Raw genomic sequence first — 15,941 nt, 5'->3', positions numbered from 1 at the left:
ATGATGCCACCCCCAACTGGGAACAATTTTTGATGGAGGCCGCAGAAAAACAAAGCCAGGGGACAACTTCCAAAGAGAACCCGGCCGGACCGAAGGAAGGAGAGCGCCAAAGACCGAGTTCAGTAAAAATCCATCCGGTACCACTAAAAGAAGAAGTTCCAGAAGAACTGGAATCAAACCCAGAGGAGGCTGGAGAAACCGCGATTCCAGAAATCCCATCAACTCCAGAAGTCCCATCAGCTCCAGTTCGGCACAATCTGAGACCGGCCCGGACTACTAGGAAGCCGGAACGGTACAGAGATGGGGGTATGTTACTCCATGGAATTTTCTGAAAACGGTTCAGAGGTCAAACAGGAAGGCAGTAAAACGGTCATCATGGACGCGACCAAAGCATTCCTTTTAAAACACTCGTTTTTTCTAGACGACGTTAGAACACTCGAGAAGATTGACAGCAAAGGTAACACTTCACTACAGGATTTATTGACTTCAGTCACAAATAGCTTGAAAGAAGCTAAGGAAGCACTGGGTGCACCGGAGCCGGTAGGTGTGGCAGCACCCAAGGGAGATCAGGAGTGGAAAGAGGCGACTGTCAAGGCCAGCACGAGCTGCCCCGAACAAGCTGTTTCTGAAGCAGATGACGAGGACCTAGACAGAACCCTGACAGAAGAAGAAGAGGTCTGCCGAGTAGCTACCATAAGCTCTCTCCCAAGGTCTAGATTGGAGACCGTGATCACCAATAGAGGGGAGAGTGTTTTGGAATGTGATCCACTGAGAGCTGAGTTTAGGGCTGAGCTAAGCCGAGCCAGGCTGTGCTCATTTAGGCAGAATAACGAGGTGAGAATTAAGCCAGTCAGAGCCAAGTCTAGCCGAGTAGAGCCAAGCTAAGCCGAACCGAGCTGAGTAGAGCCAAACCGAAGCCGAGCCGGGTCACGCCTAGCCAAGCAGAACGAGAAGCGTGACCTACCCACTACATATATAAGCCTGAACATTTGTGCTGGAGAGTAGAGCTATTCTGAGCCTGTTCATTGCCTGTTACTTGAGCATTCTTGTACAACATGAACTAAGCAAAAAATATATGTATAAACTCATGCACGAGTCTTGTACTAGTGGAGGAAAGTAAGGGTGGCACAAAACCTTTACATATGTAAATGTGAAAATAACTATTTGACAATAGGTTATTCACATGATGTTGCACATTTAACGTGCAGAGACTACACACAATTTTAAATATATGCATATTTCTGTTTTAGTATTACATGAATAAATGTGTTGTTAACAGCCAGGCCTTTTTATTGTAAACAAGAATACTCCTTGAACTGGTTATGGTTTTAAAGCTGTTTTTCAGTTGATCTTTATTTCTACAATCAAACATCGTTATTGTGTTAGATGCTTTTGCAGAAGCCTAACATTATAAATAAACACTAACCCATCTCACTGCATCTACATTCGATGCAAATAGTAAATTCCCGGATTTTTCAATAGGTTCGTAAATGAAAAATATAGTAAATTATCCAATTAAGATTATATTTTTTTATACTGAACAAGTTTAAAGCACCATCAATACAACCGTACAACACATAAAAATATTTTTAACAGACCTTTTTTAATTTTTTGAATCATTAATGTTGATAGTTTAAAAAAGGCATGACATATACAAGGCCATATCTGTATTATACAATGCAAAGGAATGTGCTTATAAAATTTGGTAAATAAGTCACGTAAACTTCTTTGTTTTTAACATCACAGGTCTTTAGAACACATGATCAATGGATGCATGTATTTAGTTCTGTGTTCTCAGGCAAGTCAGGGCTACAAAAAGCTCCAGTCTAAAAGTTAACTGGCGTTTTTATAATTGTCATGAAACAAGGTAAAAACAACTCACATTTTACACTTTATTGATCTAATTTATACAAATGTGTATAATTGTTTGCATTAGCTAGTACGGTTACACACTTCATGTACAGTGAAATGTACTTCATGGTGTTGTGTTGGTAACCAGCCTTCACTGTGTTTAAACCAGCCTATAGACTCGGCTTAGTTCAGCTCTGCTTGCTTTCACTCAGCATGGTTCAACTCGGCTCAACTTTGTCAGGATGCCAACAAAAAACCAGATACAAAAGGATGGAGCATACCTATCAGAGAGCCTTATATAAAGGAATAGAAAGCATGAAGCAGACACAGTATCACTACATGTGCTTCGGTGCATATGCTTACTTACCAAATGTAAATATCTATACTGATTCATCACTTTGCAGTTGATTGAGATTAGTAAAGGAGTCTTTCAGGCTTCCTTTACTCTAATGGCAGCAGTGGTATCATGCAATCCCAAGATCCATGCAAAACTCATTACTGAAAGAACTTCCTAACACTGTTTTGAAGATGGCAGTTTGAAGGAAACTCTGGACAAACCTGGTAAAATCTTGAGAGTTTAGATCTGGTAGTTTAACACCTGAGTAATTCCTGACTAAAAGCTGTAGTAAGTAACTCGGGAGAAGAAAACAACTCAAACACTTCTTACCTTTAATTTGATAACTTTGTACTCAAAGGAAACCTCTGCAAAATGACCAAAATGCATGCCAAGAGCATGGAACAAGACACAGACTGGCTGTTCAAAGACATGGATTGATTGATGTTGACGCCAAGATGCCGGTGCATCATGTTAAGGTGCTCCAGGACACGGAGATTAGAGTTGTCATGTACTTCATTACTTAGTTCAAAAGGTGGCAGATGCAAACCAATGGACTGAAATAACAACCTTGCTAATGATGAAAAAAGCTTTGAAGGATTAATTGAAAGATTGCGAATGAACCAGAGCCACAGAAACCATGTTAAACACACTGCGAGCTCAGTCCTGGCTGTCACCCAGACAAGCCCAGCGCCAAATCAGCTCAGTAAAATGGAACGCTTTTAACGAAACTACAGACACATGCCATATAAGTGGAGCTGCTGGTCTGTATTGTGTACGGAGACCCGCTCAACCCACACTGGGCCAACATGTCAATGAAAATGCTCGGCAACTCGCTGATCCATTTTTTTCTACAGCACCCCTTTACACCCTCACACTGGCAGACACCATAAAGGTTGGTAATGAATACTTATAAATAAAAGCAGGAAAATACCAGCCAACCAGCACTTCTATCAAATATTTCAATGAGAAGCCACCTAGCCAGATAAATGTGATGAGATAAGCTGGTGATAAGATGCCATTGGCTGATTTGCTCATATAGTGCAGCAGTTGGCATAAAATATCAAAAGCCTTTCAGATTGACTTGGCCCTACCAAAGAGATAACACAGCAACCACATTCTGCTGGAGTTGTGAGGGAAAAGAATACTCAGTACCCAAAAGGAATTGCCTCAATTAGAGGAAGCTAGTCCAAAGAAGCAATTGGAGGCCACATCACTAGCTTCAGCTGCAAGTTGCACCAAAGCTCTATTTTTCAGATCGTTTGCATCATCAACAGGGACCAATGGCGAACCAACTGATGAGTCTACTTGAAGATCAAGACAAGGGGAGGTTAAAGTGGAAAATGGCTCTGTAACTACCCAAAACTATTATCAGATAGTGAGTAGATCTAGCTTCAGCCTAATCCTGAAACTGTACTCAATGAGGGTCTTTACTCCTCCTTGTGACCGAATAAGTTACAGATAGAGAATAGAGACCGAAAGACACAACAGTAATAACAGCTGCTAGTTGTACGAAGGCCCCATTTTTTGAAAATTGGCAACCTGACCTGAGGCCAATGAAAAAACCAATGAATGGACCTACTGTAGAATGGCAAGAAAAAATGAGGCTCAGATGGAAAATACCTCTGGGACCACCTAGCACTATGATCAGCCTTTAGATGATTCAAGCTCTAGCCAAGCCACGAAACTGTACCCAACGATTGTCTACACACCTCCTTGCACGATCTACCTTTTTCTCTCCCGGCCTCACCATCACAGTGCATGGGCAAAGAACTAAGCTAGATGCCAACCCTAAAAGTGACGGAGTTAGTGAAGCTAGTCGAGCACCAGCTGCTGGAATGGTCAAGTCCGTTTCAGCTCAAAAAAACTATTTAGACAAGCCTGAGCCAGCTTTGCTTGGGCTCAAGAAACAAAGACTGCTGAGCTCTTTGTGATAAATTAGATTAACAAGAATCTCATCTTAGAAATACTGGTCCTGATCACTATCTAATACTCTTTGGAGTTTGAGCAGCCAGTGGTACGAGTAGAAGGAAATCCACTGATCTGTATGGATCAACAGCTTGCCTACTGCAAACTAAAATCTAAATGGAACGGGAGGTAGTGATACCGGTTCAAACAGAGATGGCCATCTGCTACTGGATCACCATCAAGAAGTACAGTCCTCTCAAACCAATAACAAGCCATCTCGATGGTTTGTCTCTGGTTATCAGCCTGAATCGTCTCAATCCACATGGCCAGATGTTTACATGTGTCTCACCTTTAAAGGGCAACCTCTAACCATTAGGTTCAGCGTGATCATAGGCATCTACAAATAATTAAAAACTAGCAGGTGGACGGTGAAGGGATCTGGAAGGAGAATACAAAGGAAAGAACAGTATCATAGGGAGGCTTAGAAGCCCTGTTTTATGCTGCTTGATTCAATCACCAAAACCTACTGGCAACCTATTGGCTGAACTACTGCCTCGTTACAACGTGTCTTTAACACAAATGATGGAAACATGAGGCGAGCCTCCATGGTCAAACATTTCACCACGTTTAAAAAATGTACTCAGCCAATTTGCTAGCCACTACCGGCTTAGACCAAAGAAAAAAGCAGAGACAGAAAGAGAGTTGCATGACCTCCTACAGAGAAGCCTCATCAAGCTCGATGGAAAAGCCTAGTGCTCCGTAGTGGTGCTAATATGGAAAAAAGAGCAGCAGTGATTTTGCATCAACTACCGATTTCTAAATGCTGTTACTAAACAGGATGCATACCTTTCCCTTGGATAGATGACAGCTGGTTTTTAGTACACTTGACCAGGTCAGCAAATTCTAACAAGTGCCTCTAGATTCTGTCGCACAAGAAACATTGATTTTTTGCCACTATCTTGGGTCTCTGGAAGAGGGAGGTCTTTCTATTTGAATTGACTTTGCATGTGGTTACATTCAAGAGGCTAATAAAGCGTGTGCTGTACAGACTTCATGGGGGCACCTTTTGTTGTATGTAGGCGATATTATCCAAAGTGCTCCTGTACCGTCTCGAGGAGGTCCTGTGGCAACTAACGACACCCTTTGGAGCCAAGTTTAAGCTGAAGTCACCCAAGGGAGAGTTTTTTCAGCTTAACCTCTAATATCTCAGCCCATCATCAACAAGAACGAAGTTTCAACTGACCTAGCCAAAGTAGAGGTGGTGAGAGTGTGTCCGGTGCTTTGGAGAACTGAAGAGATACTAGGGTTCTTAGGTACTGTTGAGTACTACCAGCAGTTCACCGCAATAGCGTAATTACTACATATGCTGACAGCCAAGGGAAAACCTTGAAACTTGTCTGGAGAAAAACAAGCAGACTTCGAGTGCCTTAAAGACAGTATCACCACCGAGCCTGTTCTAATCCTAAAATGTTATATCCTAGATACTCACACAAGTGGACACAGTGTGAGGCCGCTCTAGCCCAGGTACAGATAATGTAGGTGAAGAGAAGGTGATCATTTACTACAGCCAATCTCTGAAACCTACAGAAAATTACTGTTGCGTTACATGAAGAGTTGCAAGCAGTAATCAAAGCTGTAACGTGTTTCAGGCAATACTTGAAAGGTCAAACTTTGCTAGATAGGTCGCATTTCTGTTTGATGGTTATATTGGAGGAAGGAGCCCACCAACCATGTGGCTTTTTGGCTAAAAATGCTAGCTGGGTCTTGGTACACACTAAAGGACCGAGCCACCCAGAAGCATGAAAACAGGCATATGCTCAGCAGACAGACCTTGAAGAACTGTCATCAGTGCAAATTTATCGTATTCAAGGATGGAAAGTGCATCTGAAAAGAGCTGGCCGGGGAGGACCAAAAAAGGCCATATGGCAAAGGCTAAACTGCATCGAAACTAGCCAACTGCATTAAAGTGCCTCCCACCATAAAAGTGGTAGAACTGATGTGATGTCAGGCTCTGCTGGTGACTCTCTACTAGGCCTCAGATTCCACTGGTGGCCCGATAAGTCAGACCCTAAACAGTTTTTGGTCAGTCGGTAGCCCTTAAGTGCACAAAAGACAGAGCTTCGCGTCAATTGTTTGTCTTAGTGGATCGGCCAAAGTGAAGCCAGTTTGTGGTCAAACAAGGCAGAGACATCAGATGGAAATGATTTTCGGACATCCTTCGCCTATCACAAATAGCTGGCCCAATTATAAGTAGAACATAAAGCAAAACTTTTTATAATAACAGACAAACAAGGATTTGTTTTTTATTAAATCAGCACCGTTTGACCCATAGCAGTCATATAACACAAGAGCAAATATTTTTAATTATGTATTTAAACATTCATGACCTAAAAATTGTAGTAGTAGGTAGTAAACTCAAATCAGAAAATTCAGTTTGTTTCTAGAGACCATGGTAGGTGAAAATAACTCTCACTATGACTAACTTCCATTCAGCAGTATAGTTACAATTTCCTCTTTTTCATCTCTATTTTAGGAAGTTGAAATGGCGAATTAAATCAGTTAAACACAAGGTCTTGGTTGAAAAGTAAATGCAAAAACACTAGAAAGAGAAGTTACAAACAGCAAAATGGGCACCAGCACCAGTTGCATCAAAAGCAATCATAAGGATGATGATGGAGAGATAACTCCAGGCTGTCTAAACTTTAGGATATCACGAAGCCACACATGTCTTTCAAGACATTCTAACAGAAGACATGAAACATTAGTAAGACATTATATAAATATTCTAGATATTTCAGCAACCCTTATACAAACTTGTATATATTAGTAGTTCTCTAACTCTCAATAAAACAAACCAACATTCTATTCTACTTCTATATTCAAGTTCAAAAACTATCTTTAAATATTATCACTAGTGATTTTATTAACAGTTGAAATTTTTGGTGTATAAATATAATTATTGCAAAACTCTTAAAAAGGCTGTTAAAAAGCCTAATTCATTTTGCATAAATCTTTATAGTTATAGTTTCAAAATCATAAACCATCTGATTCATAAGAAAAATCAGCAATTTCTTTAGCTAAATTTGATTACTATACAAAAACCTGTGTTTTTAAAATTCATATTTTATGCTCCATGATTCAATCCACTCATTTTACTTAATGTTATAACAATAGAGATCAACAGACAGCATTTTTTTTAAACTTTCTAATTTTAATAACAAAACTCCTACAACAGACTATTTATAAAGCTACAAAAAGGCTGTTACTTGAATTTGAAGATCATTGTGAAAAAAAATTTTGTGTAACTAATAAATTTTCTATTTGTCAAATATCCTGTGTTAGTTGTAATAGAATAATGATATTTGTATGTATTTTTAAGTTTTTATTTCATGAAATACAAGACTTGTATTATTATAAAGCTGGCTTGTATTTTGCGGTTTCTAAACCTATTTTATTTTTAAACAGCCTTGCAAAGGTGTGTCAATGCCACCACCTCTAAAAGGTTATAACCTAAATATACGGGCACCTGCACCACCTCGTCACATACCTCCAAAACGGCCTTCTGATGATGAAGACAGTTCTCTGGATGAGCAGTAAGTCAGTGTGAAAGCTATAAATTTAAATGACTGTAGAAAACAAGTCAAACATTTATGTTTTGTGTTATATTGTCCTTTTGATAATTTGTTTATTTGAAGGTGTACTCAGCTTTCTTCATTATGGCTTATTGATGAACTTTTCAAAAGCTCTAAGGTATAATCATATATTCAAATCATATATAGTATATTGACAGAGACTATGAACAGCTACATAAATCAGTTTCTCTTTTGAAGTTGCTTATCACTTTTTCCAACAGGCCAAACTCAACAGTACCCAGAAAAGATCAAGAGAGATATAAAGCTGATGCTGCTATTGCTCCATCTGTGTCATCCACCAATGTCTTACCAACACACGATAATAAGGATGATAGTATAGATGAGCTTCAGGTTCAGCAGTCAATGTAAGAACATCTAAAAACTGAATAAATATACAAAGTTTTTCAAAATTTGTTTCTGCTTTCATATAGTTTTTATTCACTTTTATTTGATATATTTATATATTGAAAGTATTTAACTTGCTATCATTTGTAGGTTGTTAAATTAATAAGCGGTCAGAACTACATAAATCAGTTTAGTTTTTCACAAAACCTACTACCTATTTCTATACTTCTACCAAAACCATAAGTAGAGAAAGTAACTCTACTAACCCTCACTCCATGTAATAAATGGCCCATCTGTTTATTCTATTTGTATCCTTGTTAGTTTTAACACCTGAGTCACACTTACTTTTTTTATTTAGTTTATTGGCCATTATCGTAAGAAAGTTTATTATTAAATATAGATATACTTTGAAATAAAATGTTTATTTTAGCAATACGTTTCCGAAGTTTTTAGCTGAAACAAATGTGGATCAACTTTTTGCAGCTGAGTTGAATGTCAGTTAAAAAATCATATAAGTTATGTAGCTGAATTTTTGAACAGAGAGAAAAAAAGTGAAGCTAGACTCAGAGGGATGAAGAAGATCCTTTTAGACTAGGAAGCTGTCTACTACTAGTAACCAATATTAACAAACTGATGACTATTACACTGTTTACTCATACCTTGGGAGCTGACTGAAACTTCTAGCTCTATATGTTATAACCTGCTGAATGAGATAAATCAGTGAAGTATGCATTCATCAGCTAGTAGTTTACCTTCTGAGGATGTTAGTTTGTCAGTCGGTTTTCTGATAAATAATGGCAAAAACCTCATTATTGTCAAACTTTTTGAAAACATTTCTAGTAATACTGTAGGTCTCATTCAAGTCTATGCGACAGTAGTCAAGAAGTTAATATTGGCCATTTTGCAAATAATAACTATCCTGCAGCTCTTGCCAGCCCTTGTACCTCTAAAAATTCCTGGCTGAAGAGCTGGTGGTTGACTATAATAATGCCTGGGTCTAATAAAATGCACAAACACTTCGGCTTTACCTGGTAAAAATATTTTCATTACTCTTTCCTGAATTTTAGATAAAACCTTAAACTTGATTTCTGAATACCCATATTAGACTTTGATCTTTGTGCTCTGAATCAGATCACAAAACACTATGTGAAAGACATAAATGTTCCTATTATTTTCACCTTCAGGTTAATGGAACTGCCAGAGCTTGATAATGTGAATAACTACCAACCATAGTATGTAGGCCTACTACTCTAATCACGTAATCAGGTGACTTAGCATTTCTATAGATGAATGCAAAATGTTGCATCAGTATTACAAAAATATTTTAAAGCACAGGTAGATGGTGTGACATAAATCTACAAGAAACTTAACCAATATGCATTTAATAGAGTGTAACACTTTTAGAGCAGCTTTGCATCATTAGTGATTAACCTTTTTGAGTAAGTTTTAGAGAAATACATGTATATGTGACCCATAAACATGTGAGTTTATTGATTATTCTAATGTGTTCGTGTTTATCAATTGCTATGCACAACAACTATACGTAGTAGGTTAACATTCCAGTAAGATTGACCCTTTTAGCAGTTTATAGGATTATTAGAGTGTTAGACTCTAAAACACTGACCTAGTTTATGTGTGTGTTATTACTTTGTCTATTATTAATTTGTCTTTACATAATTACATTTATGTTCATCATGTTTTGACCTTAACTTGATATAATGGTATTGAGTTCTTCTGGTAATGTTGAAATTCTTTCAGAGATGAAACTCTCTCCATGCTGGTGGACAATACAGTAGAGGGAGACATTAAAATCACTAATCTCAAGAAAGAATAAAGAGGCTGAGAGAATATGGAAGAGAGTAGAGAACATACAAGTTTGGTAAATAGAACTTCCGAGTTCTGGAGTGTTGATGGAAGTAAATTTGCTGTCAGAAGTTCCGTCATCTATTTTTTATTATATAATATAATCTTCTCCACTCTCTGGGAAAACTTCTTAAAAATATTTTATGCAAGCTTTTATTTCTTTGTATATCTCAGTTTTTCAACTCTAAATAACCAAATGAGTTCCTAAGAATCACATGTTATATTGCTGATTGATATCTTAAGGTGGTTATATGGTATTTTTATATTTTATTGTTAATTCTTATTAATTCTTACCTGATGACTGCACAGTTTTGATAAACCTATAATCTGTAGAATAATATTTGTGTGCATTTTGCATTTTTCCATCATTTTTAAGCTACTATATGATGCAATACAGAGCATTAGTTTATACTTGCTTCCAACAAACATACTTTACACTAAAGTTTGTTTGTTTATGTTGAGGATTGGAATTATCTACACATGCCATGAATAGCATTAGAATTATTCATTGTATACAAACCTTGTGAAAAGAACTCTTATTCACATGTTAACAAGCAAACCATGAAAGCAAGATAATATGCAGGTGAATCACTGTAGTCTGTTTTAGCATTTAGAAACTCATTCATAGGCCGTAGATGGTCAACCAATTCTAAGTTTCTTAGACATTTAATAAATTCATTGAACCACAATAGAACTGTACAACAAATAAAACAGAAATCTCTCTGATTTTGAAGTCACACACAATAAGATTAATATACTTGTCTACCACTTAAAGCTATTTGTTACAAGAGAGCCAAGAGTATCGTTACAGGCTTTGCAAAATACCGTTTTAAAATAAAGTTTTGCAAAAAACAGTCTCTGTTTTGAGTCTGTCTTGAGTAGATCTTGCAATAAACTAGTTCTATAATATCAGTTGATGTGCTTATTGTAGCCAAAGGGTATACTGGTGCTATGTTAGTATCTATATTGAATATAATACTGCTTGACTTCTATTCATCTGTGTATTTTCACAGGTTTATTTATTGCTGACAAAATAGTTTCCAAACTATGGATTACAACTGTATAATTATATATGTATCAGATCTCAATCTCTGACTTACTCTACTACCGATCTGTCTTCCTCCAAAATTGGGGCTTCCTTATATATGATAAAAATGGCAGATACCAGCTGATACAGCAGCTGATACTACGGATACGGCTGATGCTGAATTCCAAAGTATGAGTCAAAACTTTATGAGCATAAACTAACAAATAGGAAACCCAACTAAAACACTAAAAAATATGATTAACTAGAGTATCGGATGGTAATTATAAGTATTTTCCAAACCAAAGAGTGTTAGAGACATAAATATAAAAGATAGTTGGGCACTATATACCTCTTGACTAGCAGAAGATCAGTCCTTGCATTTCAATTGCAAAAAATGAGGCAAACAATACAACAAAAGCTATGAAATGTCTATTTACTGCATTAAGAATGCCTATTCAACTCACTGATTCATCTGAATATCATTTCCCTTATGTTCTGTGTCTGAAACTTTTTCTATGTGTATTGATTTGTCCTTCAATAGCAGATATATACAGCCAGCAGATATATACAGCTGATGATATTGTTGATATGATGATATTAGAACTACTGTTTGTTCCTTCTTCACTATGCCCCTGTCCTGGGTATTAATAGTTGTGTTCTTCTCTTTCATAATGGTTTCTTGTTGAGGGCACCTCCTCTTGACTTAGTCTTAATTACTCCTGTTATTTCTAGTTTTTCATGAAAGCTTCATCGGTTTCAAGTGGTTTTTTTAGCTGGTGTTCCCCTTGCAACTAAGTGTACATCCTTTTGAGACCACTGTCCTCCTTTTGGGTTGCTACTAATGTCTGCTACAGCCCAATCGCTCTGATTTCTGTTGAGTCCACTTGTCGATCTCTTTTTATAATCTTTTGAAAAGAATCAGTTTGACAGCTGGTTCTTTCCTACTCTCAATAGTGCTTGTTGCCCTATCATTTCACATATTAGTTGTGCTACCTTTTTTCTTTTTTATGTTGAAATTCTCGTTTCCACCGTTTTATAGGATAACTTTAATTACTCATTTATCATCTGTATCAATTACACCCTTTCATACACATAGTTTGTGGTTAGTTTCTAACCCTCAGTGTGAGACTACTCTTCTATAGCCTCTAGTTTATAGTCTATTATATGGCCATTTCTGCATCAACCACTTCAGTTCATGAGCTTTAATGATAACATCATCAACACTGGCCAGGTCATATTCAGCTGTACTGTTTGTACACATTGGCATTCATTTGTTCATTCAAACTTGGCATCTTCTTTTGCTAGTTGCGTCAGCAGACAGCTTATTTTTGCATAGGCTTGCACAAATCTTGGGGTTCCCAAAAAGGACCAGACAGGTTTTGTTACCAGCTATCACTAATCAAATATGTTGTTAACAGTTATAACTAATCAAATATGTTGTTAACAGTTATAATTAATCAAATATGTTGTTAACAGTTATAACTAATCAAATTAACGATATGGACTATAATTATTGCTGGTGTCTTAGTCTAAAGAATACAAAGAGTTTTTCTTTGAAATAAAGAACTAACAAAAAAGCTAAGACAGTTATAAACAAATGGAAAATTATTTTGTTGTTATAATTTTTTGTTTTGGATGAAGTCTGGGACCAAACATCAAGAAGCATAAAATCATGTTTAAAGTTAAAGAATGCTAAACAATTACATGAGTTCACCTCCACTGTTTCCTGCTGAGAGCAGAATACATGGAGCCAATGTAATAGACACAATCAACTTCTGCAACTCTGTAAAAACTGTTTGAGAAAACTTATGATACAGCTATAGAGGTTTAATACAATCTATGAGATGGTTTTGTATTACTATGTAATATTTTTATGGGATCGCTAATGTGAAATTAGGAATCTGCAGGTATCAAGTCTAACAACTTGAGAAAAATCTAAGCATTAACACTCTACCTCTCTCAGGGCCATGTTTTGAGAGAACGTGGGCAATCATGGTTCTCCACCACTTCCTAATCCTTGTTCTTTTTAACTCTCTCTCTTTTGCTCTCTCACTCTTTAGTTGTCTTGCTGTCTTTCATTATCTCACTCTCTCGTTCTCTCGTTCTCTAACTCTCTCGTTATCTAGCTCTATCGCTATCTCGCTCTGGCTATTTTCAACTCTCTCTCTCTTGCGCTCTCTCGTTTTCTTGCTCTCTCTCTTTTGCTATCTCACTCTCTCATCGTTTCGCTCTCTTTCATTATCTCACTCTGTCGTTCTTTCGTTCTCTTGTTCTCTTACTCTCTCGTTCTCTCGCTTTCTCATTCTCTCATTCTCTTATTCTCTCACTCTTTCGCTCTCTCGCTATCTCACTATCTTGCCCTCTCGCTTTTTCTTTCTCAAAGCTTTATGGTAAATGAGTGGCTATCCATTTACTTACACTTCCCAAGTAGGTCAGCCGTCGTCTGCCCCCGCTCTGTTTTTCTTCAATTCCTTCTGTTACCATCCTCTAAAACTTCTTGTCACATGATTGATTCAGCCATTGACATTCAGCCAAGATCAACTCAAAAAAGGTGTTACAAATAAAAACTGAAACTAGAGGCAAGTGATTCCAAGAGTCGGGCAGCATTGAAGATTTTTAAGCACTTTATTTTGCGTTTTCATCATTAGTTTCTTGAGTTTTGTATCTCATTAAGTATAATATTGGTTTTAAAAAATCTGTTTAATTGTGCAAGAAATCTGTTTATTTAAAATATTTTTTCTGCACAGGAATTAATGAGGTCATTATTATTTGCTGAAACATTTTTCAAATAAAATGCTCTTTGCATTGACTTATGCTGGACAGTTTCAATGTAATTTATTCTTGAGAGCTCATGATTCCAAAGCTTACCCTAGCAGCTGCTATAGTTAGGTGAGTAAAATTTTCTACGACCAAGCAAATAGATTAGCATTTTAGTGTGAACAGAATTATGACTATTATTCATGTTAGTCAGACGGTGGAAAGAGACTCTCTGTGTTAGTTTTTCATTTGTTACAAACTAGTTTTTATTATTACGGAACATTTATGAAAAGCTATAACAGCTACAGGAAGTAAATATTACTTAACTTTTACAGCCCATGCAAGAGAACTCTTTGCTTTATAGTCTATTTTTTTAAAAAGGTGAAGGCCAGCCTGGTTTGTACTCAGTGGAAAGGCAGCCCTACCACCTATTATAGCAATGGGTGTACCCAGTGATATTAGCCATAAGAATTTCTTGTTCTGTCATCATTTATAATAGGTAGTGTAGCAGCGTTTCTTAAGATATGCTGCCAGGCTCTTATGTTTTAATATAATTGCTTTTAGAATTATACGGTTTAACATAATTGTATGTATTGTACAAAATAAGTTGAGGCTAGTCATACACAGGCTGAGGGAGAACTTATTTATGTAGGCATAGTTCTCGCTAATTTAAATCGTCAATAAAGCTGCCTATTTGCTAACAAGAACTTTGTAGGTAGCAGTCTATTCGAAAAATAAGAAACTCAAGCTCGTACCCTATTTGTTGTAGGAAAGGCTGTTCATTCTCGATTCAGCATTTAAATTACTTTAGCAATGATAATCTTATTTTAAACAGAAATGTTTTTACAAGTTATGCCATGCAAAAATTATAGAACGATAAAAATAAAAAGGGCAACAGTTAGGCACAAAAATCAAATAAATAGTTTGATATAGTGTTTAAAATACCTTCCTTTGCTAAGGGAACGGCTATTAGGTGGATAATTGTTAGAGCAGCTGGCAATAATATTTTCATAATAATTGTTAGATATTGTATGCAATTAGTTCATATCATGTACATGTAAGTTGAAATGAGTTGAAAACCTGAAACTGTTCTGTAAAAATGAGGACAAAAACCATGAAATATCTTAAAGCCTACAGTTTACTTCAAATAAACATTTAGCAACAAAGCAAGAAAATGCAAAGATGCGGAAAGAATATTTGTCATTGATTTTTTGTTTGAAGTGATCTGATGGCTGCCAGGATGTTTCAAGATTAAAATTGAAAAACTTTACTGCAATTAAAATGCTCAGAAGAAAAATACATGCCAAAGTAATTTCACTAGTTGGGGGCTGCCTGTCTTTAATTATTGATGTTGGTTATATTGTGTTCAAGCTGCAGCGTTAGTTGCAACGTTGCAGGTTGCAGGTAAAATTGACATTGTATCAATTTTCATTTAATCAAAAATGATTTCCTTATAAAAGTAACATTTTCATTTTATCCTTTACAACATTACCAACTTCACTTAAAAAACCATTTATAGAATAATTATTATTACTCTGACTTTAAAGTTTATAGTCTTTTAAAGTATTTGTGACACATTTATAATATTAGTTCTAACACATCCATGGTAACAATGTGACAACTGCGGTATAACAGAGTAAACTCGAAACTTCCAAAAAAACTAAACATTTTAGGTAGGTTTGACCCCATCAGTAATTTTCAGATGCCAGCTGAATAAATAGGGTTAAGATCAGTTTCTTTTCAGATCATGCCAGAAGTAAATCTATTGAGTTTCTGACTGTTGACAATCAGTTCATGACTCCAAGGATCTTCAGGGACTCAAAATGGAGCTACTATACATGAGCTTACTAGTGTTACTCTTTGTCATGCCTTCAATTCAGGTGAGTAGCTTGCTCTTGCTAACAGTGGTTAACAGTAGCAGTTATCAGTTACAGTTAACATGTATAATTAAAAGTTAATGGTTAAGAGTTACAGTAAACAGTTACAGTTGACAATTACCACTACTAGTTAAAACCATAAGTTACCAGTTAATAGTTATGGTTAACAGTTAGCAGTTATTGGTAACAGTGAACGCTACCAATTAACAGTCAGAGTCACAGTTACCAGCTGACAGTAACAGCATGTTTTAACTAACATTAGCATTAGAGGAAATAGTGATGATGTATCTCACAAAAACTGACTAATGCTAAAGGCTGCCTCAAAGGCCAACACTGCACTTAAGCTA

The 15,941-nt window shown here is 36.6% G+C and overlaps 1 protein-coding gene across 1 annotated transcript; it reads left to right on the top strand.

Moving 5' to 3' along the window:
- The first annotated feature begins 6,639 nt into the window (after positions 1 to 6,639).
- LOC137394865 (uncharacterized) lies at positions 6,640 to 10,308 on the top strand. The gene is made up of 4 exons (XM_068081638.1): positions 6,640 to 6,857; positions 7,559 to 7,686; positions 7,947 to 8,090; positions 9,829 to 10,308. The coding sequence occupies exons 1-4, from the start codon at positions 6,720 to 6,722 to the stop codon at positions 9,902 to 9,904; spliced, it is 486 nt and encodes a 161-aa protein (XP_067937739.1). The 5' UTR covers positions 6,640 to 6,719; the 3' UTR covers positions 9,905 to 10,308.
- Positions 10,309 to 15,941: the final 5,633 nt, after the last annotated feature.

The sequence above is a fragment of the Watersipora subatra genome, chromosome 4 (genome assembly GCF_963576615.1).
Source record: "Watersipora subatra chromosome 4, tzWatSuba1.1, whole genome shotgun sequence".
Lineage (NCBI taxonomy): Eukaryota > Metazoa > Bryozoa > Gymnolaemata > Cheilostomatida > Watersiporidae > Watersipora > Watersipora subatra.
Note: the sequence above shows the minus strand (reverse complement) of the source record. Positions and strands in the feature narration are given on the sequence as shown.

Coding starts and splice junctions, on each gene's coding strand:
- LOC137394865 (XM_068081638.1), top strand. CDS start 6,720: ATGGGCACCAGCACCAGTTGCATCAAAAGCAATCATAAGGATGATGAT. Junction 6,858..7,558: donor ACAGAAGACATGAAACATTA/GTAAGACATTAT, acceptor ATTTTTAAACAG/CCTTGCAAAGGTGTGTCAAT. Junction 7,687..7,946: donor GACAGTTCTCTGGATGAGCA/GTAAGTCAGTGT, acceptor TTTTTCCAACAG/GCCAAACTCAACAGTACCCA.